Here is a 27,607-nt window from a genome sequence, read left to right as displayed (position 1 = left end):
ATACAAAATTTGTGCTCAAACGATAGAAATAGTTTTTGAGTATTACGTTGTGTTTTTTGCACGATGGGTTATTGAACTGGTGGTCATTTTCCAAATGATGGAACGGGTTGAGTGCAGAGCATGCACGTGGACAAATAAGGACGGTTGGATGAAAAAAGCTCGTATAGGATCCGATGAGAATGAACGAACGCGTAACAAGGGAAGAGAGCACGTGCATGTCGGCTCGTTTATCAGTAACTTAAGTTGGTGCCTTCTTCTCTCATATTTGTTGGGAATCTCTCTATCCTCTTTAATGGTTTCTTCTTAACTAAACGAGATCACGATTTCTTCTTTCTCTTCTGACTTCATTAGTGAGTTATGATTCGTCAGATGAAACCGGACTTATTAAATTATCAATCTTACTACTATATAAAATAACGAAGACATTTACTCGCATCATTTCGAATAGGAATTTTCCTTTTCTTTTTTGATAAAAGCAAATGAAAAAGCAAGTAAAGGCACATGAGATGAGCAATAATAAATAGGGATCATCGAGTACTGTGTCCTGCTATTATGATACTACTACCCATCTTTCCACTTGCTTTTAGCGTATTTACTACTTCCATATTCATTTGCTATTTTTTTCTTCATTTATGCTTACTTTCATTTATGCTTACACAAACAAAATCTTGAAGTAAATACAAATATGTATGCAAACACATTGAACACATTCGAGATTAACATAAAACAATAATAAAAGAAGAGTAGTTGTTTTCTTTTGCATAAGATGTTTAACATAACATTGCAGTATATACATATCATTTTTATCTAAATAAAAGATGATTATTATCATCATTATTATTTTGAAAGTGGAGAACAACGGACCTACTTATTTTGTGAGATGATACTCCTATATGAATATGATTTAAGAAACGTGGCATAAAAATAAATAAAAGTTTACCAAATTAGGGAGAAGTTGAATGGGAAGGGAATCAGAGAGAGATACGACGTCGGATCCGGAGGTAACCAAACTTGCCAGCTCCAGGTGACGAACCTTCGAATATCAGCGGTAAATACCCTGTCGCAGCTTTGTATCTCTGCTGAATCTGAACATTCACCACCACACCATTAGAGCTTTTATATATAACTAAGTTCCTACTACCTTGGAATCTCGAGTGTGTTTACATACCTCGAGAATTTGTTGGCTGCTGCGCAATGAGTTACGGCCTACGACGCAGACTGTTCCACCTGATCCACCGCCTGTGATTTTGGCTCCATACAATGTTCCATCCTCAGAATTAGACTTGTTATGCTGCATCCCTTGTACTAACTGCACCAGCCGGTTGGTTCCATCCGATCCTAGTCCGCATGCGCTGTAACTATAGTGACACTGAACAAACCAAGTGTAGTAAAAGAGCATCAACGATATGTTAAATCCATGATCAAGAAACTCAACAACTCTTGGTCTCACAGTAGTTTGAAGTAATACCTGATAAAGAAGTCCTCCAAGAGCAGTAAGTTGCTCATCTGATGTTGCAGAAGTCAATAGAGCTTTAAATGTCTACAAGAAGAAGCATTTCACATTTATATAGGCTGAGCATAGATATTAAACCAACCAGAAAAGCATTCAAAAACAGAAGATGATTGTGAAATAACAAAAGACAGACCTTGACCCGGAAGTTTTCGTAAATAGGGTGTCTGGCAGGAGCTTTTACACTGTAAGAACGCTTTTGATCAATCACTGTGACCGGATCGTCATGATCCGCATATTCCTCAATGAATGTCTGACCCAACATGATATCTGGAAGCTTATCTGCATAACGGGCTTCATATCTGCAACATAACCAAAGCTAGGTGGATTAGCTGATATTATGCTGGTGTGTGACTTACGAAACGCTTTTACTTCGACTTGTGTTCTCACCTGTGAGGCGACAAATTGCACAAGTAATCTAATGAAGCTTCGGCCTCAAGTAGGTCAATCCCTTCATCCTCTAGTTCTTCCGGGTTGCCTCCATTAGCACTTGACGCTGATGGTGACAGAATAGAAGACGCCATTGACTTGATCATCTTTCTCCCCATGTAAGCGCCAACTCTGACCGACCTATAGTCTGCACCTCCAACGCTGCAAGACAAAGCTAATTGTTCAACAGAATTGAGATAATACGTTGAGGGATTATTTTTGAGTAAAAGGAGAAAATTTATGTCTAGTGACGTTAAAATATTTTGTGTGAAGCATTATATGCATACCTATTGAGAAGAAAACAGAATGAGGAAACCGTTTACCTGTGTCGAATTCCGGAATCAATTCCCCAAAATCTGACATGGTTGGGAATCTCAACAAGCCCAACTACTTCTGCAGGCTACATGTTTTTTAAAAACATTTATAAGAGAAATGAGTGGATCAAATCTTGTTAAGAAAGGAGATATCAGGAATGGTGATGTTTTGCTTCTAGCTTAGGCGTTACTAAGACCTACTTGGCAGATCATGGCCAACAGTTTATTGGCTTCCCCACAGGAAGAAGTCATCTGATCCATAACACCACATGGAGCTCCAACAATGTGATTCTCCACCTACAAGGCAATATAAGAGAATTAGTAAACCAAAACATTGCACAAAGTCAGGAAAGGAGTTAGTATGATGCTGAACATGAAACCTTTTGGCAGAGTATAGCAAGATCTCTGGGGTCGATACTCAGTCCTGCACATGTATATCAAATAATTGTTGGGATAGACAGAACTAAAATGCATAGAATCAAAATTTCCGTATATCTATATGGTGGTATATTCAGCTATCTCAAATGACCTCTGTTTTTTCACCAGCGTTCGTGATCATATGACAATATGTTAAAGTGAATTACCATGTGCAGCAGCTATTGCGGACATGCTCGCCACCTCCACAGCAGCAGATGAAGATACACCTTTACCTTCAGGTACAGCAGAAGAAACCTAGCAAAGCAAATAATTAGTCAGCTCTAATATTCATCTAATATGCATAGTACCAAGAACTAAATGCGGACAGAGGTCTAAGATTTTTAAGAAACTCATAAAGGACTAGTGACAGAAAGATCACAGTTTGTCAGAATTATAACTGAGAGGCCTCGCAATTGTGGCCCTCTAAGGGGATGGCAAACTTGCTAATTTCATATCCTACAATTGCATGTCTAAACGTTTCTTTACCGTTTTGATGACTTCACTCCTAGAACATGGAAAACTAAAGTATGTGCATCAAAACAAAGAACAGGATAAACATTTTTTACCAACAGAGAGTACAAGCAAAATTTAAAATGGCAAAGTAAAAAAAGATAAATTAGGAGAGATTCTGCAGCAGAAATGATAAATTTTAACAAAAGGATGAAAAAAAACGCACCAGCAAGCTGATGCTATCCTCAAAACGCACACCAAGTTCTATCATCAATACCAAGATTGTCCCAGCAACATATGCTGCCCACCTGGAAGATATTATTACCTTGTTAACGGAGAGAACTGAAGAAGCAGTTGAACAAAAGAGGAGAAACTCACTTTTGTGCTGGATCCTGAGCAAAGAACTTTCTTGCTTTTTCATAAGAAATTGGTTCATCTCCATCCATAAAATCAGACAAATCCATGTCAAAAGTGGGGGCACGATTGCTGATCTCTGATCCATATGAGACCTTAAACACAAAGATTCAAGGAAATCTCAGCAGGACTACAAAGCAAAATCTTCAAAATCTTAAGCCAGGACAATCCCAAAATGTGACTTCACTCAAATACTCATCCTTACAATTTGCAGAACTGGTGTTGGTACTTGTCCCTTAGCTTGCTGTCGGGCTTGGGCATGTTTCCACAGTCTATGTTTTCCAGGAAGGTTTCTTTGAACAGCTACATGGCAAGCTTCCCTTATTGGCATCTGAAGTTGTGATAATATCGATAAGAAATTGTTGTGATCAATCAAAATAGAGGATACGCAAGGAGGAACTTACGGTATTTTTACAATTACTACATTATAGCATTACACATAAGACAAAATAATGTTTTATGTAAAGGGACTTAGATAAATGCCACTAAGTTGAATTTATTCAAATTTATTTCCTTTGGCAGTAGATAAATAGACACAAGTGACCCGCAAAACTAATAGTAGAGAATTTTGACCTGCAAGACAAGGCTTCCTGAATAGTCAGCAATTCCACCCATCACATCTAACCTTCCAGGTGCTCTGGCAACAAAGATTTCTTCCTGCAAAAGCACAAAGGTTTCTTAACATATAACAACTTATCTCAGAGTTATAAAATTGTTATTTATATAATATGCTTGCACCAATGAAAAAAAAATGATGCCACCATCTTAACTGTGAGTTCCAAAAACACTTTATAATAAAAGTATCCTTTTGGAGGAGTTGCAAGTCGATTTTTGCAAGGTACTAGGCATGAACTTAGGCCATTAATTTTGTTCTATTTCACATTTCAGTAGAATGCTTACTGAAGCTACAAAAAACAGTCGAGTAAAACAAATATGCTACCTCCCAATTGAAGAGACCACCAGCAGCTTTTCTTTCACGCACGGTCTTCTTCTCCGTACTCTTTTCAGAATCATGAATAGCATCTAGCATAGCTAAACTCTTAAGAAATGTACACGTATCTGAAAGACCTTGAACATCACCTTGAAGGATATCAAAATCATCGATGCACCTGCAAGATAAGTGAAGAGATAAGGAAAAAAAATAAAAATTAGAGAATAGCCAGACAGAAACAATACTTACGACTCCACCAATGAGTTGTTCTCATTCGCTTGAACAGTAGGTGATGATCCAGCAGATTGACCTAGTTCATTTTCAGCCCTTGAATACCACTCCGGAATAGCAATGTCTCTTCCAGGGACTCTCTGTAGCTGATACCCCAGGATAATTGCATCACGTAATCTTCTTGCACCACTTAACTGTAACAAACATAAGACCCAACTGAAAAATTTTCTGTGAAGAAGAATTCTGCTGATAAGATATCAGATGATCCCACACACACTACACAAGATACTTTTGATGACACACTATCTCGATGATTCATGTCAAACAATAAGATTTTACTATTTAGATATGGGATTTACCTTATCAGATGCGCAGTGTCTTCCAATGGCTGTCTCCTGTAAGATGTGAGCTGCAATCTATCATTACACCAGTGTGCAAAAAGAAAAGTTAGAACACATGACGTATGGTTCCAGGTAAAGCCGTAATATATTTCAGAATCTTACAAGTTCAGAGATAAATGAAAACAAGATGGAACATCTACCTCACCACCATTGATGCCACCCTCATAGCAAGGTTTCAAGCTAACTGCACGTTCAAGATATGGCGTCCATTGGCCCATTAATAGGTCTCTCCTGATCATCTCAACACCACATTGATAAAACTGCCAAGGAAATTTGACCAGAAAATCTTAACATACGATCCACATTTTTGGATTGAAAAAACAGGTAATAAAGGACAAGAAAAACAATATAAAAAGAGGATTTAGCTGAACCTCAAGCATATTTCTCAGAAAAGGTTCCTCATTGAAATAATCTCTGCGTACAAAGACAAACGGCACCTTGTAGGATAGGGCTTCACTGACAGTGCCATAACCAATTTTCCCTGAAACCATGGAAGCATATATTATAGAAACGCACTAGCCATCTAAATTCATTGACTATTTCTTAATCAGGTTACTTACCAAGCATACAGTCAGATGCCGCTATAATATCAGGCGTATAAGCATCCTTAGCAAGCTTTATAAAATTTGGTGGAAGCTCCAGGGTCTCAGATGCGCCACAAACCTGAACAACATATTGATAAGTTTAATAAACAGCATAAAATCCTCAACTTGAGAGTAACTAGACATTAAACAGACGCAAGATAACTGTTAAGAGATACCAGACACAGCCACCCAGTCGGTAGTGATGTTTCCTTCAAGTTCCACCCTGAGGGCTGCCCATGAGAAAAAGGCATGATCAATGAGAAACAACGCAAATGCACATTAAAGGTAAAATCAGAGCATTTGTTTTGAGAAATTAAAACAAAACCATGAAACTATCAAATATAAGAACAGACAGCCATACCTGTCCACCAAAATTGAGTATAACAACATTCACATCTTCAGCAATGCCGAGTTCTTTCCTCACCTGATAAAGAAGGGCATTAGATGTTATTTGGATTAGTTGTACCACTGAATATAAGATCAATGAAATGTTGTTGACAGACCTCCTTGCGAGATTTGTGAAGTCTCCTCACAACTAACGGTACATCGATGACATCACGAAAAGCAGGCACTACGAGATAACAAGGAAATAAAGTTAAGGCAGTAAGCAGAATGCACTAGGAAAAAATAAAAGAAAAGATTACTAGAAACTGTAATTAGAAATGTTGCTTACTTGGACAATATCCTGGGAGGCGAATTAGGAACTCGCAATGAGAATAATCTTCAGCTATCTATGTCAGGGAATAAAAGTAATTGAATATTTATCACAACCTACTAGCCAAATAAAAGATAGTATATAAAGCTTGTATAAGAATTTTACCTGCCAAACGATGGAGCGATGGTGATATCCAGCAGCCATCACGTACTCAGCATAGATAAAATCCCAGCTAAAAGTAACATACAAATTTAAAATAAAGTTTTAACATTTTTTTCACTAAAACCATCTCCCTCTAGTAACAAAAACAAGAGATTTTGAATAGAGACAGAGTTACAGGCCGTGAACAAGGACTAATACCAGGAGAAGAAATCAGGCCAAACAAGACGCACAAAAATGGATAGTAGAAGTATAAAAATGTCACCTGAAATTGGTGACACAAACAGAACGTATCCCAGCATCAGCCGCAGCACGGCATGCGACAGGGACAACATCAGACACCTGTTTTCAACTAAAGTTTATCTCTTGGTATGAAAATGATGGAGTACAAAGCAAAAGTCTTCTAGATGAATGCGTTTCTGATAAAAGTGCTGAGATTGTTGTATGAACAAAATCAAAATTACCACAAAATCAGCTTTGATAGAATGAAGCCACTCCACTTCAGTTTCCAATATTTCAGCTCGAGGAACCACAGCTGTTTCCACATACTAAACCAAACCAGTATCGAAATGTTAACAAAGCCAAAAATACGCCAAAATGGACAAGAATCATAAAAGTGATCATATGAGTAAAACCTTTTCTAACGAGGCAAGACGATCAACGGTCAATGCATCAGCTTGTACAGCCCCACAATCCAAAAGAACCTAACGAGTAAGCAATTCCATGTATCAAGACCAAGCAAGTTAATCATCGCCAGAAGAAGAAGAAGTAAGAAACCTTTCGAATTTTGAGCCTCGGAGACTGAATTTCAGATGTGAAGACAAAATCAGGCGCGCCGGTGACAACATGAACATCATGCCCCGCCGCGATCAGGTGACGGACAACCTGAAAACACCACAAATTATCCGGATTAATCACTCACAATGAAAGAGGAAAACAAAACGCATGGATCAGAAATGAGACCGATGCAGAGAGAAAAGAGAGTGAGAGAAGGAGAAGGAACCTCGACGACTCGAGTGGCGTGACCGAAACCATGTCCAGTGACGTAGTAAGCGAAGACTAGGTGCTTGCTTGAAGCAGAGACACCTTCGTTCTCATCAATCCTCATTTTCTCCGGTAATCTCTGGGAGGACGATTCGATAATTGACTGATGCGATTGCGAAATTGCGAAATTGCGCCAAGGAGGAAGAAGAAGAAGAGAGTCTAATAAATCTTCAGTGACTTTTTTTTTTTTTTGCAATTTTGCTCTTTCACTCATAAATCTGAACTAACCGAAATTAATTCTCCGATTTTAAAAGCTTTTTTTTCTTCCTTAAAATCGTTATAAATTATTAATAATTTATTATGATGCGAAGGATGGTTACGTAACACCGCAATTCAAGAAAAAAGATAAAACGAATTTCGTGAATATGAATTTTATATATGGGATATAAATTCCACACTGAAAATTGCACTATTGGGAAAGAATGGATTGCAGAAATAATTAAAAGTACTATATATGTTTTCTTATCTAAACTCTCTAGGACAATAAGAAAGGAAAGACCAATATCATATGATTTGGACTTATAACTACAATTGATCTTATCCGCAAATGTCGATATGATCATCGTTTGGTATATTGTAATTTAGTTGATTGCAATTCAATTAATTGCAAGTTAACTCTCAACATTCTCCATCTTTGTAACTAATCTCTGAGTATTTGTATAATTCTTTCTAAATATAGTACAATTTTTTAAGATGCAAATTTATCTATCTAGAGCAGCAGTTACCAAGTTGTAGGAGTAGCGGTTGAAGATAAGGTCATCATTTTTTTTATTTATTTTTTTTATCTGTTACCTTTCTGACGAGGCAGATGATATCTGTGACAAAACCCAAGTAGTAAAAAACATAGTATTCTTATCCATTATTTATAAAGTTTCTGAAAAGACGGCACCGTTTTCTGTTGGACGAATCATTTGTGAGCAGCAGCAGCAAGAGAGTTTAAGGGAAAGAGATCATAGACACTCAAGACAGTAGCATGAATGTTTAATATTCTTGTCTGGTCCGATGATTAGAAATACTGTTAATAATGGATTGGAGGTTACTAGTGTATTAGTGATCTAACTTGGCATGAGGATTATCTCATTGTCTTCTTAATTAAGCTTAAGAGTTAAGACCAAGCAAACATTTCACGGAAGATGTCTTATGTCTAGTTGGCTTAGTACTAGTGATAGTGATGTATCGTCTATTGTATCGGGCTATACGTTTTATTTTGGGTTTGGGCTTTTTATTATTTTGGGCTTTCTTATATGTTCTGAAGTTATTTTGTTTTAATCACCTGACTATGAACGAGAACACTGAACACAGCTTAATATCGCAAAGAGTGGAATTTGGCGATGATACAAAACATTTTCTTCACTATTCAGGAGAAAGTCTACGAACTCATTGACTCGGAAAGTTGTACAAGGATGGTTTTAAGGAATATGTATTGATGCTCTCATAGTCTCATGCTCATACCATTTATAAGTAAGCAAACCACCGTTGAACAGAAAATAAGAATTTGGTATGTTGCGACAGAACTCATGTGCTCTCACTTGTTTAGTGCGTTTTAAATATATCTAAAAATTGAATACAAAATGAAGTTTTTGTTGCAATTAGGTGTTTTTTATTTTATTTTTAATCTTTATTTTTCTTATAAAATAGGGTTTAAGAAATTATATCCATACATTATTTTTGTTAAGAAAATAATTATGTAATAATGTAAGAGTATTGGTATCCATAAAGTTTCTTAGATTTTCAACAAAAGAAAAAGCAAAAAAAGCCAACAAAAAATGCTCCAGGGAAAATTTGAATTGCAAATACAAACATTTTTCATTACAGCTTGCACTATCGCGGTCGCTTTATCAGTCATCATCTCTTCAAAAGCTTCCATTTTTCTAACTTCTCTCAATTCCCAAACAAAATTCAAATTCAAAAAACTTCTCTTTTTGACTAAGAGCGAGATTTTAGGGTTCCATGGATTCAGCTCCCAACTTCATCCCTCGGTTACTTCTACTATCACTTCTCATCGTATCAATTCCTCTAACATCATCACAATCCGACGCCAACACTACTAATCCGTCACCGTCACCACCGTCAGATTCGGATCTATGCAACGGTGTATTCGTTTCATACACTCACACTAAAGGATCTAAGATCCCACCCAACGACACCGCAAATCAACCCTACCGGTTCGAATCTGTGATAACAGTGCTCAACCACGGCCGCGACGAGCTCAAATCATGGCGTGTCTTCGTCAAATTCGCACACCGAGAGATCCTCGTCTCTGCTTCAAACGCTGTACTCTCAGACGGCTCGAGCTTACCGGTGAGCGTCGAAAACGGTACCGTTTTCGCTGGTTATCCTTCGTCGGATTTGAAATCAGCTATTCAGACTGCTGGTGATGTCACTCAGATGCAAGCTCGTGTTGAGCTCGTCGGGACTCAGTTCGGAGTTGCGCCGCCGAATGTGCCGCTTCCTAAGAACATCACTCTCGCTACTGATGGATGGAAATGTCCCAAAGCTACTCAAAAAGGTTTAAATTTGATTTTGGTTTACTTGATTTATGGCTTAATAATCTTTTGACTGATCTTGGTTTGCTATATTTAGGAGTTTTGGTATGTTAAGGATGAAGTATCTAGTGTAGATCCCTATAATTAAGGAGGAATTTCAGATTAGTAGAGATAGTCAAATGCTAGCAACAATTGCATTGTTTAAGTCCCATGTGCTCACTCGTTGATAAAAGTCTTATGTATGTTACTTGTTAGCTTCCTTTTACACCTAATGTTTGAATTAGTCAAATGTGAGAGTCTTTGCAACACATTCTTTGTGATTGATCTGGATTCAATCATAAGAGCCTTAAGATCTTCTGCAGAAGTAATCGAATAGCTAGTATATGAGTCGATCCACTTTCATCACATTTCTAAATATGAATCTGTTGATAAAAGAAATGACTTGACAAGATAGAGTTAATTCTTTCTAATTGATCTTAGGAATCTATGTTGTGTTGTGGCGTGTAAAGCATAAGTAACTTTGAAGGTTTTTACAGGTGGAGTCCGTGCTTGCTTATTTTCTGTGTTTTTTCTCTGTTTTGTCAGGTACAAATGTTCTGCAAGTATGTTGCATTCCTGACCCAGACTATGATAACAGAGAGATCATTGATAATGAGTTTCTTCCACGAAAAGATGGAGACCTCACTATCATGTACGATGTGGTCAGATCATATTCATCCAATTATATGGCACAGGTCACTATGGAGAACCATAACCCGCTTGGCCGGCTGGATAACTGGAAACTGAGTTTTGACTGGATGCGGGACGAGTTTATCTACACCATGAAAGGGGCTTACCCGAGTATTGTTGATTCATCAGATTGTGTTGATGGCCCACAGGCGAAGCACTATCAAGATCTTGACTTCTCTAACGTGTTAAGCTGTGCAAGACGGCCAACCGTCATAGATCTCCCTCCTACGAAATACAATGATTCGACATTCGGTCTTATCCCATTTTGCTGCAGAAATGGGACGATTCTACCACGGTCAATGGATCCTAGCAAGTCGAGCTCAGTTTTCCAGATGCAGGTGTACAAAATGCCTCCTGATCTCAATATCTCTGCTCTATCACCGCCTCAGAACTGGAGAATAAACGGTACACTGAACCCGGATTACAAGTGTGGCCCTCCTGTTCGGGTGAGCCCGAGCCAGTTCGTCGATCCCAGTGGATTACCTTCAAACCGGACTGCTTTTGCAAGCTGGCAGGTGGTCTGCAACATCACCCAACCAAAAGATGCGAGTCCTAGATGTTGTGTATCGTTCTCTGCCTACTTCAACGACTCAATCGTCCCATGCAAGACATGTGCTTGCGGGTGTTCCAGCAACAAAGCAGCCCGCGCTTGCAGTGCCACAGCTCCGTCTCTTCTTCTACCGCAGCAAGCTCTTCTGGTTCCATTTGAGAACCGAACTGAACTCACCGTCGCTTGGGCTTATCTAAAACAACGGCCCGTGCCAAACCCGATGCCTTGTGGGGATAACTGCGGAGTTAGCATCAACTGGCATTTGGCTACAGATTATCGAGGTGGATGGACAGCCCGGGTCACAGTCTTCAACTGGGGAGAAACAGACTTTGTAGATTGGTTTACCGCGGTTCAGATGAAAAATGCTGCACCGGGTTTCGAGAAAGCCTACTCATTCAATGCATCTACAATTGGTATCAACGGGAAGAACAATACTATTTTCATGGAGGGCCTTCCTGGATTGAATTATCTCGTCGCAGAAAGAGACGGGGAAAATCCATTGAAGAATCCTCGGATTCCAGGAAAACAACAATCTGTTATGTCCTTTACTAAGAAACTGACTCCTGGAATCAATGTCCCTGGTGGAGATGGCTTCCCGAGCAAAGTGTTCTTCAACGGTGAGGAGTGCTCTCTCCCAACCATACTCCCAATGAGAAGTAGCCAACACCGGAAACACATCTCTGTTTTCCTCCTGGCATTACCTGTTTTGGCTCTCTTGATTCTGCGGGCGTAACTACACTGAAGCCTCCCGTTGGGTTGGCGATACAGTTTCTTGATTCTTCCCCGGCTTACTCGAGAACGGGTCCAATCCGCAGTTTATGGATGGAGAATCACTCGATTCTTTTTCAACCTGATGAGTGTTGGAACAAGCTTTATATAGGTGCTATGAAGATATGTTACCATTCTTGTATTGTTTATGATTAGAGAATGTCAGTAATCACTAATCAGTATGTATTACTATATTTTGTTTACTCATTCTCCGCCATTGGTTTGTTCCTAATCCTCCAAACCGGTATTCATATAAGTTCACAAATAACCGAACCAACCAGTTCTTGTCTGAGAAGCAAATACACTGTAGTAAAACTGGTAAAGGCTCAGAAAATAGCAGAACTGGTCAAGGCTAGTTTTGTGGATTTTTGTTGATTGAACGGATCAAATACCGTATCTTTATTATTATGAAGCAACAACGCATAGAAACATATTTACACAAAATGTTCCTAAAACTCAAAAAGAGAGAAGCAAAACATTTCTAATTATAGGAAATTAGACGATCAAGAACCCTAAATGTCAAGAGTCTTGTTGTAAGACCTAGACAGATGTAGAAACAAGGAAATTCACATTACTCCTAATAACCAAAAAGAAAACAATTATTGTCTTCTAAAACCTGCTTTTGGAATTTCCTGCAGATTATCATCTAAAGATACAACACATGATCGTTTCTATCTTTCCCTTCGGTTATTGCCATGTTTTGAGCTTTGTACCTCGAAGGAGGGAGAAGAAAAACAAAGAATCTTGCAGTCTAGTCTGAGTTTCTGTAGTCAGACCTGGATATTATCGATGGAGTATCCGTCAAATTCGAACTCGTTATCTACGGATGGGATGCCTTCCTGCATTTACGCATGACAATGAAGTAAGTGTCAAGCTATCAATTCATGGCTGTTTTAGAGTGCACTGTATTCGAGTAATAATCAAACCTGTTTGAGAAATGCGCTCATCAGATCTTCTTGATTATACTGCTCGTGAAACAATGTATTTGCTGGAGGACAAGTCACTGTCTCCGCCACTCTTTCTGACTTCACTCTGACTGAACCACCGTCCATAAAAACGTGGTTCAGATGATACAGATTCCGGCTCGGTGACTGCAGGTTCTGCCCATGCTCACCCACAACTGTTGCGTCCGTTTCCCGTCTTTTTCTCTGCGTAGAAGACGAAGAGTATGCTTCCGAAGTGGAAAATGCTGCGGTTGCGGTTGCAGTTGCTGCGTCCTGATTGGAACTGAAGACCAATCCCATATTCCGCAGATCCCAATCGTTTAGTTTATTGCTGATGTTCTTGTTGTGCTGTTGGTGCTGCGGAAAATCGTTAAATATGTCGTAGCTTGGGTTACCAAATCCAGCAGTAGCAGCTGATGAACCTCCTTTTGCATCCGAGCTGTTGACCTCTTCTTGGTAAGAAACTGATACTGGAACTGAAATCCCTGGGGCACTTGCCAACGGGAAGCTGCTGCGAGGTAGATCCGCGGGGAAGTTATTGAAGACCGAGTGAGTAGTTGGTAACACTCTGCTGTTGGTCTCGGGGATACTGTTTCTAACCGCCAGCGCACCAGTGAGATCGCTTCTTCTTGAAACGCTGCTTGACAATATCGGCTGTTGCCCGAGGGATGGTAGCATCGATGGTCCTCCTCGAGGTAGCTGGTCTGCTACTGGCAACATCATTCCGCTGCTCTGAACATTCTGTCCAGGACGCAGACGCATGTGACTACCCGTTGGGACACCATGAAGCAAATTTCCATTGTTCATCGTCTGACCATGTCCGTCTCCAAATCTTATTTTTGGGTTTTCAAAGTTGAAGATGCTTCTCTGATCTACAAGGGGAGAAACCGACATCCCTGGTTTAGCGAGTGTAGGCCGGCCAAGACCAGCTGCTTGAAGCTGTGCAAGGCTCTGAGGAGGGAGCTGACCAGTAACAGCTAAAGATTGAAGATCAAATCCATTCAACGAAGAAAGAGGTCCAAAACTCTGATCTTGACCAGTCATAAACGAATGGTTCATATTTCCTTGGTGTTGCGATACTCCTCCAAGCCGTCTCAGATATATCCGATACTTCTGGAATTCCACAATGTTACCACTGTTAGAACACATCAACAATGAAAAAATGTAATACTATTCGATCACATATATACCTGGAGGTGACTGGCTACGTTTTCTCGCGTTAGCCGGGTACATTCATCATCTCTAAGATCTTCTTAGGAACAGCTTCTGCATTGAATGCCCCAATACGGTAAAGATTAGACAAGAAAACAAACATCGACACACACAAATGCATAAGCAAGCAAGTTTTTAACTCACTGTCAACGCCTAGCTGATTCACAGCAGCAACAAACTGCTGATGCAATTCAACAGACCAAACCACGCGTGGTTTCTTTAAACTCGATGAGTCTTCCTTATCATCCCCTTGATCATCTACTTCCTCTTCCTTCCGCTTCCTCGAGCTCCTCCCGTTCCCTTCATTAACTGAAGACGAGTTGTTATCAGCATCCTCCCTATGCTGCTGCTGCCTGTCCCTGTCACCGCCAGTATCTTCAATACTTCCTCCAGAATGTTCAGAAACATTCCACTCGTTACGCTTCTTCCGCACCACATGTTGCCATATATTCTTCAAAGCCTCAATACGTACCGGTTTGATGAGGTAATCAACTGCACCGTGAGTCACTCCTTTCAACACAACGCTCTTCGAATCATCCGCAGACATCACTATAACCAAAGGTTTCAAAACATTCAGATCTCAAGAAAACGAATTAGAGTTAATAATAAGTTTTTAGCGATTAAGATACGTACTGATAACAGGTAAATCCATCTCTAAACCAACGTGTTCAAGGAGCTTGAAACCATCCATGTCAGGCATATGAACATCACTAATGACAATATCAAAACCATTCTTGTTCTTCCGAAGCAGAGACAATGCGCTCTCTGCTCTGTTACATTTAGTTACTGTAATAACAGAATCAGAGTCAAAAAGCATCAAAAAACAAAATTTTGAAAATAATCGAAAACAGAACTGGATCAAAATAAATACCAGAATCTCAAACTAACTCTTAAAACCTTTGAACAAAATTTAAGAAATTTGAATCACACTTTTCTTGAGAACTAAAAGATCTATTGAAAATAAACCTCAAAAGGAGAATCTTTAAGCAGATCACAATATTAGAACAGAACAGAGAACTAAGCGATGTATATATATCTGAATCTAACAGTGATTCATTCAACAGTCAATGAAAACTTCTAGTCAATTCCATAAGCTCTGTTTACTATTTTTGGCAGAGTCAACCACCGTAATTAAAATCCATAGTTAACCACAAAAATTACAATAAATTTTCACAAATTGGATCATAATTTCACCATGAAACCTTTGTAAATTAATAAAATTTTAGATTAATATTAAAACGAAATTTTGATTGAATTTTACCTCTGTAGAGACAAGTCATAAGCATCCTCTCTAAGATCATGAGACAAGTTGGATCATCATCAACGACAAGAACTCGAAGATTCGCAGGAAACGGGTCGGAGTTTGACCCACCAGCAGCAGTACCCGAATCGGGTCCTCTTCCGTGACCCGGATTTACCATCTCTCTCGTCCAGAAAACGAACGATCAGAGAAGGAGAAGAAGAGACACAAAGTTTGAAACAGAGAGAATATATGCCTTTGAAAAAGAATTGACGTGGGTTTTGATTCTAAAAATTCGGGATAACAAAACCAAAAAAAGTAAGAAAATTTTTGATACCAAGAAGATGAGATTTTGATTTGTTTTGAGAATCTTACGTGAAAAAAAATAATTAGTAGAAAGATTTATGAAGGGCATGGCTATTGTTTCACAGCTTGAAAGCTCGGATTTCTCTGTTACATTTCTTTTTTTGAAGTAAGTTGAACTAATAATTTGAAAAAGGTTTAAATGTGAAAATGTTAAACAGTATTAATATAGTTTATACATGTCTGTCTATGTTTGTACTTTGTTGTATATACGTTGGTGTAGAGATGTCCTTTACATTTTTCTTTTCTCCAGATATAGACCATGTACTTTATCAAGTTTACTTTTAGATCCATTTTTCTAAATGCTAAATTACCAAACCTAAATTCAAACCTAGTGAAAACTTAAAATAGATTATTGGTACACATTTTCTTTCACTACAAGTCTACAACTCATATGCTTTAAGTAGATTTTTTTTTTGTCGCATACTTTATATAATTACTATTATTTAATCTGATATAAAATAAATTTCAGATTTGATTTATTTTGTCTAAAATAATAATCGTTAAAATATTAAATTTCATGATTTTTTTTTTGTTTTGAGTTTCTTTTCTCGTATCCTTTTATGGTTTTGGTCTATTGTATATTAAATTTATACTAATTTCTATAATACATTATAAATTTAAAATTTTGATTTTTAAAATTTGATAAAGATAACTTTTTAAATTATCTATATATACATTTTTGCAGCCACTTTGTGAAATAAATCCTGGAGTTGGGATTTATTTACAGCGGCTGCCACTGGCATTTAATAATTATTTTTGATAATTAGAAAGAAAATCTTCTAATTAAATATTTGACATTTAATAATCTTCCCAAAATCTCTCTACCTTAACTACACGATTAATTATTAAAATAAAACTTCCAAAATATTTAATATTATTTAATTACTACAAAATTATCATTTTTGATATTGCTTTTCTACATGATTATAATCATCAAACCGTAGAGATCTTTGATAGCATTTAATTACTACAAAATTACAAAATATTTAGACAATAATTCATAAACATATCATAAATAAGATCAACATTAATAAAATAAATGAGTTTTTTTAAGAGGACGGGTTGGCGGGACGGGTTTGGCAGGACGTTACTTAATAACAATTGTAAACTATAAAATAAAAACATTTTATAACTATATACAATTTACAAACTTTTATATATATTAATTTAAAAAATAAATTGTTCCCGCGGTGTACCGCAGGTTAAAATCTAGTTATTATGTATACTACTAGTCCAAATCATGCTCTAGTTCTTCAACTTTCTACTCAGGATCATTGTCTGGTGAATATTCCTCATCCAATATTCTCTGTACCACTTTTTTTTAATGACTTCAATGTGTTTGAGTTTGTTTGTGCATTTTCCTAAGGCATTGGCCAAGATATATTGGGTTTTGACTCTTATTATGTAGTGTGTATTTAGTTAGTCATAGTACTACTTTGAATGTTATGTTACAAAATTTCTATTATTTATTCGATATAATTTGACAGTATATGAGTTTTAAATAATGCGATATAAATAGATGAAAATATAATATTATTTATTTTTTAAGTATTGTTATGATAAATCATGTGTATCCTTAATTTTCCTAGTATATCATATGTAAAACACATATATAACACAATTGGTTGCAATAATGCAACATTTTCGGACAGTACAGCCTTTTTTGGAACAATTAATGTAATGTCTCAAAACATGGGGTTTTCTGTAAGATTTTTAACTTTGCAGGGTTGATCTTATATTGTTTTAAACTACAGGATACGAAACTAAATAACAATTGAGAAAAAGTTGGACCAGAGACCCTTGATACGTGGATCCAGCTCATACATGAAAACATAAATTAACTCATTTTATAAACTCAACCTTAACAAAATATTGTTAATTTTGTTCTTCAATATGTTTTTACTTTGTTAAAAGATATAAAATATATTTTCTTTCTACTTATTTTCTTTAATCATCTTATAATTTTCTTGTAAGTTTTTTTTTAGTTACGAAACCCCAAAGGCATGACATTATCAAATTATCCTCCCAAAATTTTAGGTCTATACCATGATTTTATTTGGAAACTATAAAGTATTAAGTATAAACCATGCCTCCTACATCTTATGAGACTATGACCTACAAGTATTAAATTATTGGGCAAAATACATTATAATATATGCTATCTTAAATAAAACAGAATAATACATCAACGCACATTCTAGCATATGATTAAGGCAACGCATTTTCTAACAACACTACATGTATACACACAACTATTTATATGTTGACAGTATATATCATATATGTACGTACACATGTGTATTCGCTCGTAAACTTAATCGTTAACAAAAATATTAGAAAGGTATAACCCCCAATAGGTAATAGCAACAAATTCTTGCATAGCTAGAAGCTGAATAGAGTGGTGTTTGCTTTAGAAGTTACTGATCTAGTTGGAGCATGTAAAAGATCAAATGTGTGGCCTTCCTTCCATGCACTTATACATTTTTCTAAACAATTTATGCATTAGATTTTTTTTTTTGAACTATATATATGCATCAGCGATTTGACCATATATTTTGTAACAAAATCCCATAATTAAAATATACCAATTACTTTTTAATTCTTGCAGTTATGATTATGAAGCAAATTTAGATTTAAAAGTATAGAATATGGTTTATCAGCTAAGATCATTTCAAGTCTATATATACTTTATATGAATCTTGATCCATGGCTTAGATCACTCGCCTTAAATCCGAGTCACTCCTCGTAAATCCGAGCCACTCGTTTGTTAATCCGTACTCGAACCTTGATTTACGGGTTTCGACCTTTCTTTCATATGTTCATAGCCATTAACAATTACTTCCTTTAGTTGGATCAATTGTAGATCGTTTACTAACTCCAGCTTGGTAAGTTCTTTAAACCGATCACAAAACTTGCCCCATTTAAATTGAAGAAAAATACTAACATTTAGGTGAAAGTCAATTCCTTAACTTAAGTGACTTTGGATCAAGATCGCTACAAACGCCTCCCAAAAGACTTCACGAGTAAAGTCATATAATGTCAGCAACTCTTCCCCTCGATGATTGTTCTGATAACATTTAGAGATTACACCAGATTCGGCCCTTGAAACTAATTAAAGTGTAAAACAATTTGTTGTGTTTGACAATACCAAATGTTTAGTGGTCATTTATCGAACATCACCCTGTTTTCATTTTTAACTTTTTCTTATTAAGCAAGCATAAGACAAAGGAAAAGAAAAAGGAAACGAAACAAAAAGAAGTGCACAATTGCATTGCCACTTGCCTGGTCGAAACCTTATAATAAAGGAAACAATAAACCTTAGAGACACATTCATATGATTCACATATGTCTTTTTTTTTGTTTGTAACGCGTCCAATAGTATTGGGGAAAAGTGGCAACAACGCACTTTGATAAGTGATATTGGTGGATCTCCTCCTATGTTTGATTTCCACTATACAACATTACTCGTCAACCTTTTTTCTTTAGCCACAAATACTAAGTAAAATATTTAGTTACATTTAAAAAAAAATATAGATTATCCCTGCTTATTGGAATACAACCTGGTAAGATAACTGAAAGTTTTTCAAATTATATCTAAGTTACAAAAGATAAAGTTAACCACTTTGATTATTTGTAAAATATATTTCTATACCATATCCATAACACGCATACAAAAGTTCTAAAATTTTACTTGGTCTAATCCGTAGACGTATAACGTATTCATATATATATAGATACCAATTTTTATGCAACTTATTTTTGGTAAAACAATTACAAAAAAAAATATTTCCTGTAATTTAAAAGTCTTGTTTCTCAAAGTTAGTGACCACAAAATTGATAGTTGGTGTGGAGTCAATTTGCGGAGGAGCTTCCCTGTGATGCAACGTGTTAATGGTAAGTGGATAAGAATTAAATAACATTATTTGAAAAATGTAAGTGTCGCATGTGAAACCAGCCACTTCTTTAGCCAATTGAAACCATCTTTGACCCAACTCTTTTTTAGGAATACTGACGTTATTTGCAATTATCGACATTGAACTCTCTCTACACATCTTTTTTTTTTTTTTTTTTGTCAATCGACTCTCTCTACACATCTAAATAGTACTTTTGAGTAATCAAATATTCACGTGAATGAGCAGTTAAATCGTGTTTTTGGCAATTAATAATTAAGTGATAATTAGCAATATTAATACAAGTGTCGGCAATTGATAAAATTAAGTGAAGCAAGATATCTAAATATCACTTGTGTAAACAGCAAAAATGTTTTTGGGGTTGAGGTGTCATCGGTCTTGTCCGAAGAAAAGAGGCCGTACGTTAACGTGGAACAATTATCATACGCAACTCTTCAAGACAAAACACATAGTAGTATACACACACAAAAAGATAAATATGAGCAACACATAATAAATAAATGCTCTCGTTGAGAGTTGAACTCAAGACCTCCCGCTTACTAAACGGGTGCTCTAACCAACTGAGCTACGAGAGCATCTTGTTACTAAAGCCCTAATCATTTACTTATACTTAAATACAAATCGCTCACAGTCTACACATTCATATATTATACACAATAACGAAACTATAACGATCATAAAGCAGAAGAAACTCTCTTCGACCAACTTTTTTTTTCTTTTTTTCCAAACTGTTTCAATTACATAAGTTTTCCCAGTAATTAAACAAATGTACGATCAGTGTCTATACAGATTCTCATTTTCCTTCAACAAAACAAACAAAAGTAGCTGAAAGATATTTCACTTTTGCTATATATCACTCTCCTTATTTAGAGTTTAGAAAATGACTCTAAATATCATCATCTCCACGCCGAACCACTATGCGATATGAAGTGTCTAAAGTCCGGTAGAATCACCTTCAACCGCCTGAGCCACTCTTCAGCTGTTCGTAGCAGCGTCCCGACTCTCTGGTTCTCGTCTACGTCACTCTCTGGGCTCCATTCTGACAGTTTAAACTTGTAGGATGCGAGACCGAAAGTGGGCAATGGAAGCTTCGCCGATGCAACCGATTTGCTTGAGCTTTGACCTTCCTCATTGCTTGTACCTTTTACCAGTAATACAAGAGTTGATTTGCGATGTTTCTAATAAGCCCATGTATAGACTATGTTTTAAATATGCAGAGCAGGCCTACCTCGACAGGGTGTTGACAACGAGTGGAATGTTAAAAAGCAAGCATCGAGGTTTTGTAACGATTGACCTAATGGTATTCGGTATATTGGGTACCTTCAAGAATGCGAGAAGAAATCAATATTTATAGAGAGTGATTGGAAAAAATATACTCATGAAAATGTGGAAGGGACATGTTAGATGCAGTACCAAGCAACAGAGACCCAACTCGAAGGTGATAGATCACAGCTTCTGTATGTTCTGAGTGCTGGGAATTGTGATGACAGGTTTGAGATCTGCAATATTAAGGTTAAACATTATTATGACACAGGACAGAACAATTTCGCCGGCTATGAAATTGAACACCAATGTGAGAAGTTGAGCCACTTTAATTACATAATAAACATACCTTGTCGGTCAATGGTTCACGGCCAAATGGCATAGCACCCTCAAGATACTCAAAGACAAGTTCACCAGGAGAGTTACTGCTGGCCTCACTCTCATCACTCGATGAACCAATGCAAGGTTTCTCTTCCAAAGAGGCTCTGTATAAATTTTGAGAAAGCTCTCTACAGTCATTGCTCCCATCGCTACTCATGTCTCTAGGCGAATCACCATCACTTTCTTCACCAACTCTCCTGTTTAAGAACAAACATCAAAACAACGAATTTTACTCTAGAAAGCAGAAACGAATTGGGAATTAAAGAGAAAACCAACGAGATGAAACAAATTTGGAATTCAACACCATGATAAACTTGAACCACTGACTAGTATTTGAGAGCATAAAAGTTGTTGTGTATTAGTCATCCAAATGAATATCTCTAGATATTGTAGCAGAGAACGCTTAGAAGTTGGTTTTCCTATCTCCTAAAGAACGTGCATCCGAAGATTAAGAACAACCCAAGAAAGAAGTGGCTTCATCTCAAAATATATAAATTGACAAAAAAGCCAACTGCTATCCTTTTTTCTATCAGAAGAAGAACCAATCAACGAGCAAAGAACCCGATCACTACTGCTAATGGTTGATAGGAAACAATCAAAAATATAAGCAGAATGTAAGAACTCACCTCCTAGTTGTGCAGGCTCTAGATGGGTCTTCATAAAGCTGAATACCAGAGAGATAAGGAACATAATACTGAACAACCGAATCGATCCCATTTAAAAGAAGAGGAACCCCGACACCGTAGGCGCTCCATTCCTCAAATGAATCCCACAAATCATTCAGCAAGAAATAGGGACGGTACTCTGGTTCACGAGTTCTCCACCCCTTACTACTTGTCTGAAGCAAAAACACAGAAACTATGACTGACCACAACAACATCACAATTGTTCTACTAACTGAATCTGTTTCTCAAATCTACAATCCTAAATAGCGATAAATTCTAAAACCTGAAACCAATTCTATCTTCAATAAGAGACTGAGATCATAATCGTTCCCAAGAATTGATAAAAAGTTCCCATTTTCAACGCTTGATGCTAATGTTCTCATTCTAAAACTGCCCAAACCCAAGTCGTCGATTCAAGTAAAACTTCAAAATCGGAGTAATTACCAAAGGCAAGTGCTGCGTAGAAACAATTGGAGTGGTGCAATCCAGAAACCGGCCCAAATTGGAAGAAGTAGTTCCGGTGGTGGTGGTGGTGGAGGAGACCCGACTCGGCACAGAGCAATCGGAGGTCGAGCACTCCTCAGGTTGCTTAATCTCCTTCTCCTCGACTTTAATCTTTCGATCGAGAATCTCCTTTGCCTTCTTCTTCTCTTTCTCTATCTCCTCCGCTTCAAGTCTCTTCTTCTCACGCTCTTGTTGAAGTTTTCTCATCGGAGGTGGGTTATAAAACCGATTCTCGCCGCGGATCCTACGGGTAGTCGACATTTGTACAGGCCGGCGATGGAAAAAAGTAGTTGGGTGTGTGTGTGTAGATGATGGTAGCGTTTCGTCTTCTTCTTCTTCGTTTGAAAAAGGGCAATGGTTAGGGTTTTAGACTTTTTTAGTGAATTAAAGAGCAGTCAAAGATGCCTCATGATGAGAGATTAGATTTTATTGATTTTGTTTTGATTTGTTTGATAATTTAAACAAAAACGTCACCGTTTAAATTCGTACAAATTGAAAAGGAAATTAATAACCTTTTTGACCAAAAATAAAATGAAAAAAAATTCTGAAGCAAAAATAGAAATAAAGAATTAAAAAGAGCATATCGCATTTTTGTTATAAATATAAAAAAAATTAAACGATCAATTCATTTTCATCAAAGTAATAATAACCAATTCATTTGGCATTTTCAGTTCAATATTGTACGTTCACAATTTAACAAAAGTTATAATCCCTGATTTTTTTCCACGATTAATAATCATCACAACCGGATTTTAAAAATCAGAATTTGATCTCATTTGTGTTGTAGTTTTCTACATTGTTATAATTTTTATACATAAAATTAGACAAAGGTCTAGTAAATAAACTGAACACAAGGAATGTGGTGAACTTTGTAGTGATCTTGTCCTCTTTCAGACAATTTCCACACCCATTCACTATTCCTTCCTCCAATTGTCAGTTGTTTTAAGGATGTTATGTATATGACCTCATCCGGAAGCTCCTTCAACTTTCTGCATTCATTTATAGTCAAAGTATGGAGACATGGTATGGAGCCTTCTTCTACTATCCACTCTTCCAAATCATAAATTTAGCTCATACAATTGAGGAAACCCACCTTTTGAACACACCATCTTCTTCCCAGTGAAAGCACCATATGATAATTCAACCAATTTCAAGTGGAGCAACTTCTCTAGAATCGGCATTGGATCATCTTCCATGCAACAATACCGAAGACATATGTTCGTAAGGTTTGGAGGGAATCGATGTTGATCAGGCAACCTAGGCATATGCATGCCCACCGTTAAAAATTTGAGTTGAATCAAATCAAGAACTAATTTTCCTTCATTATGCCTATCATGCATGACCTCGTACAATGAAAGCTGCCCGAGTTCTCTCGATTCACAGAGAGATGCAGACAGAGTTTCTAACGTACAACCATCAAGGGAATGGACCGTGAGAGTTCTGAGCTTAGTCATACCAAGAAGGTCTTCCACACTACTGCTCTCTATTGAGTAACCCCTCAAGGTCCATGATGAATGATCCATACGATCATGATACAAAAGTATAAGATATCGATGATGAATGATTCATACAACCAGAGAAAAAAAAAAAAAAAAAAGGAATTACGAAAGTTACTACCTTCGTTTCATAAATTGACTCGTATATTTCCTCACACCAAAATTTATTAACTCGTATGAAGATGGCGGCCAACGTCCAAGGGCTCGCAAAAGAACAATTATAAGCATAAAAAACAAAAGTTACAGAACATGACTAGTGAAGAACAAGTAAACTAAAGAGACATTGGAGGGATCCAGTAAGGGAGGAGTGATGCTGACGAGAAGGCTGAGGGAGACTTGGGACGGAAGGAACGTGGTTTTCTAGTGGCGATATCGTAAACACCGAAGCCATCGCCTGCAAAATAGATGGAGTTAGGGTTTAGACCAGGGAATGAGCTTGCCTTGACACAAAAGGGCTCATTATTGCCTAAGAATATGCAGAGATCTCCAATGTCCTCCGTGTAACACATGGTCCTTTTATCTTCTTCCAGCTCTCTAAACACCATGAAACGCTTTGTTCCGCGACACAGGAATGTCATCGAATCACCTGGTTGGTGGTTCTGAGCGTACTACTTGATTAGGAAACGTTGGCCTGAGGGAGACTCCACAAGGTATACAGTCTTGGAACATGAGTCCAAGAGCTCCCACTCGGACTGGGTCAACTTAGGAACGTTGCAAAACCGCAACTCAACCAACTCAGAGCCGGTCATATCCTCTCCGAAGAAAGAATCCCAAAAAACCAAGAAGTGCCCTCCAAAACTAGGAGTGTAGAACTTTTCATCTCTCTTTGAATACATAACCTTTGATTGATCAAAATATTGAAAAGGGGTTTTAAAGATGACCGAACCCGAGTCCTTGTGTGTGCCACCAGGCCTATTGAAATTGATCATAGGTCCTAAACACTTGACAGCAACTGCAAAATCTTTGCTTTGATCAGGTGAACAAGTCATTGCGGCGTTAGTGATAGCTTGTTGTTGGATAGCTATAGGTTTACCAAGGGGATGCAAAGGAATGCTTTTGACAGATTTGGAGCCACATGGATTGTAGTAGTCAGTAACATATATGGCTTTATATTCATTATAATCACACACGGCCTTGAAAACTCCCCAACCATGGGACATTCCGACCAGACACCCTTTACGCAACTCCATTGGTAATACCTTGTCTCGGACAATAACTTCATCTTCCTTCACCGGGTCAAAATAGTGGATATTACTTGTTACATGAATATCATCCATAGAACTTCCATAGTTTATGACACGATACAACAAGTAAGGGTTGGTGGTAGAGGAGGAAAACATCCGAAGAGTGTGGCATCTCTGGTGAAAAGTAAGAAATAGACATCAGAAGAAGAAGACGAAGGAAACAGAGATTATATACAAAAACTAGAAGAGATTTACCAGAGGAAGTTTACGGAGAGAGGCCTTGGAAGAGAGGCTTAGAAGCAGAGACGACATAGCTTTTGCTTTGATATGTGAAAAAATCAAAAAGAAACAAAAGGGTTTTCACATAGGTCATCAAAGGAAAAGTAAAGAAAAAATAATTGGTGCAAAGTAAAGAATCTTGTGCACAAATTTGATAACAAAGATATTTCGTTTCCATTTTCATAAGATTATATAATAAGGGAAAAAGGAAATGTGGAGAAACGTGGAAACAAAGATAAAAACGAGAGAGACATTATTCTTGTGGCCAGGCACTTTGGTCTTAGATCGAGTCAAGAAGGGACTTTCTTGGTTGACTAACTCGAAAACCCTTTCTTTATTTCTTTTTGATTCTTCACTATCAACGCAAAGCTATGTCGTCTCTGCTTCTCAGATTCTCTTCCAAGTCCTCTCTCCACAAACTTGCTCTCGTAAATCTCTTCAATCTCTCTCTGTTTCTAGTTTTTATATAATCTCTGTTTTATTCTTCCTCTTCTTCTAATGTCTACTTCTTTACTCATCCCACAGAGATGTAACACCTTTAGGATGTTCTCCTCCTCAACCACCAACCCTTTTTTGCTGCATCATGCCATCCCTTGTGGTGAAGAAGCCCAAAGAACAGAGTTCCTCATGTTGGACCCGGCCAAAGAGGATTATTTCACCACCGTTGATAAGCCACTTCCCAAAAATTTGATTAAGTCTAAGCTAGTGGGAAGTTCCCATGGATGGGGTGTTTATCTCAGCTCCCCTGATTACATACTAATCAGCAACTATCCCTCGAGGTCTAAATCAAATCCCAAGATCATTGATCTGCCTCCTCGTCCTAGTCTAAATGGTTCTCAAACTGAATTGGTAAGTGGTGTGGCAATGTCCTCTTCTCCTGAAGAGGAAGAATGCATTATTGCTGTCAAATACATGGGACGTCCGGTGAGTATATATACGCCTGGTCAAGACAGTCAGGGGTTCCTCCTTGCTATGTCCACTAGATTATTCGATTATTTTGAGCAATCTAAGTTGATGTATTCCAAGAGAGATCAAAGGTTCTACATGCCAAGTTCTGGTGGCCACCACTTGTGGTCTTGGGTTGGTCTCCCATCCACCACGCCTCAGTACCATGAGTTAAAGTTTCATAACCTTCCTCAGTTTTCGCATTCCGAGTTGCAGCTTTTCGATTCTTGTTACAGGGCACACGAGCTTGTGGAGTCTCCTTCAGGACAACGTTTCTTACTCAAATGGTACGAGGTTTCATGTTAGGGTTGTCTGTTTGCTTTTGCGGTTTCATGTTATAACATGTTCTTTCTTTTTGGCTCTGCTTGGTAGGTACGTTGAAAGCCCTGCGAACAAGTCGTTAGTATTCAATTGTGGCGGCACAAAGCGGTTCATGGTGTTTAGAGAAGAGGAAGACATGAACATGTGTTACACAGAAGACATTGGTGATCTCTGCATATTCCTCGGCAACAACGAGCCTTTTTGTGTCAAGGCCAGCTCATTCCCGGGACTAAACCCTAATTCCATCTATTTCCTCGGTGAAGGCTACGGTGTTTATGATATCGCCACTAGATCCCCACGTTCCTTCACACCCAAGTCTACACCAAGTTCCTCCTCGGAACAAATAGTCCTCCCTTACTGGATCCCCCCAATGTCTCTCTAGACTCTAGTTACATGTCCTTCACTAGTTATGCAAGATTATGCTGTGTGTACTCAAATTTATTATTCGTCGTTAAACTATATGTTATCTTACATGGAAAAGAAAATTATGAGGTTCTATTTTTGTTTAACAACGCACTGGTCGTGGTCGTGGACTCAAGAACATATAGATACATTAATAGATTTAAGTTCTTCATTTTGTTGTTATTGGCTAGTTGTTTTATATAAATGTGAAGTAAAGTCGTGAAAGCAATGGATATTTTTGTTAATACATTAAACAAGAAACACCGTTGCGTACTCAAAAGCCATCGTGTTTGATCGTGTTTATCTTCCACCATAAATTCGATTATATTATTGGCTCGTGGAGCTAACTATTTAGGTTATATGAATAAAATGATTAGTGTACTAATCCTGATTAGAGTGTTAATATCATTGGATTGCTTTAC

At 37.5% G+C, this 27,607-nt stretch overlaps 7 protein-coding genes, 1 long non-coding RNA gene and 1 other non-coding gene across 9 annotated transcripts; 2 read left to right on the top strand and 7 right to left on the bottom strand.

Annotated features, from left to right (window-relative positions):
- Positions 1 to 689: 689 nt before the first annotated feature.
- ARA1 (arabinose kinase) lies at positions 690 to 7,851 on the bottom strand. Its single transcript, NM_117706.3, has 29 exons — positions 7,499 to 7,851; positions 7,273 to 7,380; positions 7,131 to 7,199; positions 6,960 to 7,043; positions 6,761 to 6,837; positions 6,502 to 6,568; positions 6,355 to 6,412; positions 6,185 to 6,252; positions 6,043 to 6,105; positions 5,858 to 5,911; positions 5,658 to 5,760; positions 5,469 to 5,578; positions 5,238 to 5,357; positions 5,056 to 5,112; positions 4,715 to 4,890; positions 4,475 to 4,643; positions 4,108 to 4,191; positions 3,740 to 3,865; positions 3,499 to 3,629; positions 3,347 to 3,428; positions 2,838 to 2,925; positions 2,634 to 2,677; positions 2,455 to 2,550; positions 2,263 to 2,339; positions 1,901 to 2,101; positions 1,647 to 1,812; positions 1,469 to 1,540; positions 1,169 to 1,369; positions 690 to 1,085 (listed from the first exon to the last, which is right to left on the bottom strand). The coding sequence occupies exons 1-29, from the start codon at positions 7,751 to 7,753 to the stop codon at positions 972 to 974; spliced, it is 3,120 nt and encodes a 1,039-aa protein (NP_193348.1). The 5' UTR covers positions 7,754 to 7,851; the 3' UTR covers positions 690 to 971.
- Positions 7,852 to 9,248: 1,397 nt separating this feature from the next.
- Positions 9,249 to 12,419, top strand: COBL7 (COBRA-like protein-7 precursor). The gene is made up of 2 exons (NM_117705.6): positions 9,249 to 10,048; positions 10,611 to 12,419. Exons 1-2 carry the CDS (start codon positions 9,490 to 9,492, stop codon positions 12,035 to 12,037), a joined length of 1,986 nt encoding a protein of 661 aa, NP_567484.1. The 5' UTR covers positions 9,249 to 9,489; the 3' UTR covers positions 12,038 to 12,419.
- A 44-nt stretch (positions 12,420 to 12,463) lies between these two features.
- On the bottom strand, positions 12,464 to 15,942 carry RR2 (response regulator 2). The gene is given in 6 exon segments (NM_117704.6): positions 12,464 to 12,911; positions 12,999 to 14,129; positions 14,207 to 14,282; positions 14,373 to 14,777; positions 14,862 to 15,014; positions 15,490 to 15,942. Coding segments are annotated over 6 exon segments (1,994 nt in total). The 5' UTR covers positions 15,650 to 15,942; the 3' UTR covers positions 12,464 to 12,842.
- Positions 15,943 to 20,246: 4,304 nt separating this feature from the next.
- Positions 20,247 to 20,320, bottom strand: AT4G16105. Its single transcript has one exon. It is a non-coding gene; the product is annotated as a tRNA-Thr (tRNA).
- A 148-nt stretch (positions 20,321 to 20,468) lies between these two features.
- On the bottom strand, positions 20,469 to 22,975 carry AT4G16100 (heat shock protein, putative (DUF789)). Its single transcript, NM_117703.8, has 6 exons — positions 22,499 to 22,975; positions 22,016 to 22,227; positions 21,358 to 21,586; positions 21,159 to 21,244; positions 20,974 to 21,065; positions 20,469 to 20,886 (listed from the first exon to the last, which is right to left on the bottom strand). Exons 1-6 carry the CDS (start codon positions 22,817 to 22,819, stop codon positions 20,642 to 20,644), a joined length of 1,185 nt encoding a protein of 394 aa, NP_567483.5. The 5' UTR covers positions 22,820 to 22,975; the 3' UTR covers positions 20,469 to 20,641.
- Positions 22,976 to 23,390: 415 nt separating this feature from the next.
- AT4G16095 (RNI-like superfamily protein) lies at positions 23,391 to 24,081 on the bottom strand (the record flags this gene model as incomplete). The annotated part of the gene is made up of 2 exons (NM_148340.1): positions 23,391 to 23,537; positions 23,665 to 24,081. The coding sequence occupies 2 exons, from the start codon at positions 24,079 to 24,081 to the stop codon at positions 23,391 to 23,393; spliced, it is 564 nt and encodes a 187-aa protein (NP_680706.1).
- A 39-nt stretch (positions 24,082 to 24,120) lies between these two features.
- Positions 24,121 to 24,504, bottom strand: AT4G06380. Its single transcript, NR_142006.1, has one exon. It is a non-coding gene; the product is annotated as an other RNA (long non-coding RNA).
- A 158-nt stretch (positions 24,505 to 24,662) lies between these two features.
- AT4G16090 (uncharacterized protein) lies at positions 24,663 to 25,588 on the bottom strand (the record flags this gene model as incomplete). The annotated part of the gene is made up of 2 exons (NM_117702.6): positions 25,494 to 25,588; positions 24,663 to 25,412 (listed from the first exon to the last, which is right to left on the bottom strand). The coding sequence occupies exons 1-2, from the start codon at positions 25,548 to 25,550 to the stop codon at positions 24,663 to 24,665; spliced, it is 807 nt and encodes a 268-aa protein (NP_193344.5). The 5' UTR covers positions 25,551 to 25,588.
- Positions 25,589 to 25,740: 152 nt separating this feature from the next.
- Positions 25,741 to 27,280, top strand: AT4G16080 (hypothetical protein (DUF295)). Its single transcript, NM_117701.3, has 2 exons — positions 25,741 to 26,749; positions 26,835 to 27,280. Exons 1-2 carry the CDS (start codon positions 26,016 to 26,018, stop codon positions 27,163 to 27,165), a joined length of 1,065 nt encoding a protein of 354 aa, NP_193343.3. The 5' UTR covers positions 25,741 to 26,015; the 3' UTR covers positions 27,166 to 27,280.
- The last annotated feature ends 327 nt before the right edge of the window (positions 27,281 to 27,607 follow it).

This window comes from Arabidopsis thaliana, chromosome 4 (assembly GCF_000001735.4).
Source record: "Arabidopsis thaliana chromosome 4, partial sequence".
Classification (NCBI taxonomy): Eukaryota; Viridiplantae; Streptophyta; class Magnoliopsida; order Brassicales; family Brassicaceae; genus Arabidopsis; species Arabidopsis thaliana.
Note: the sequence above shows the minus strand (reverse complement) of the source record. Positions and strands in the feature narration are given on the sequence as shown.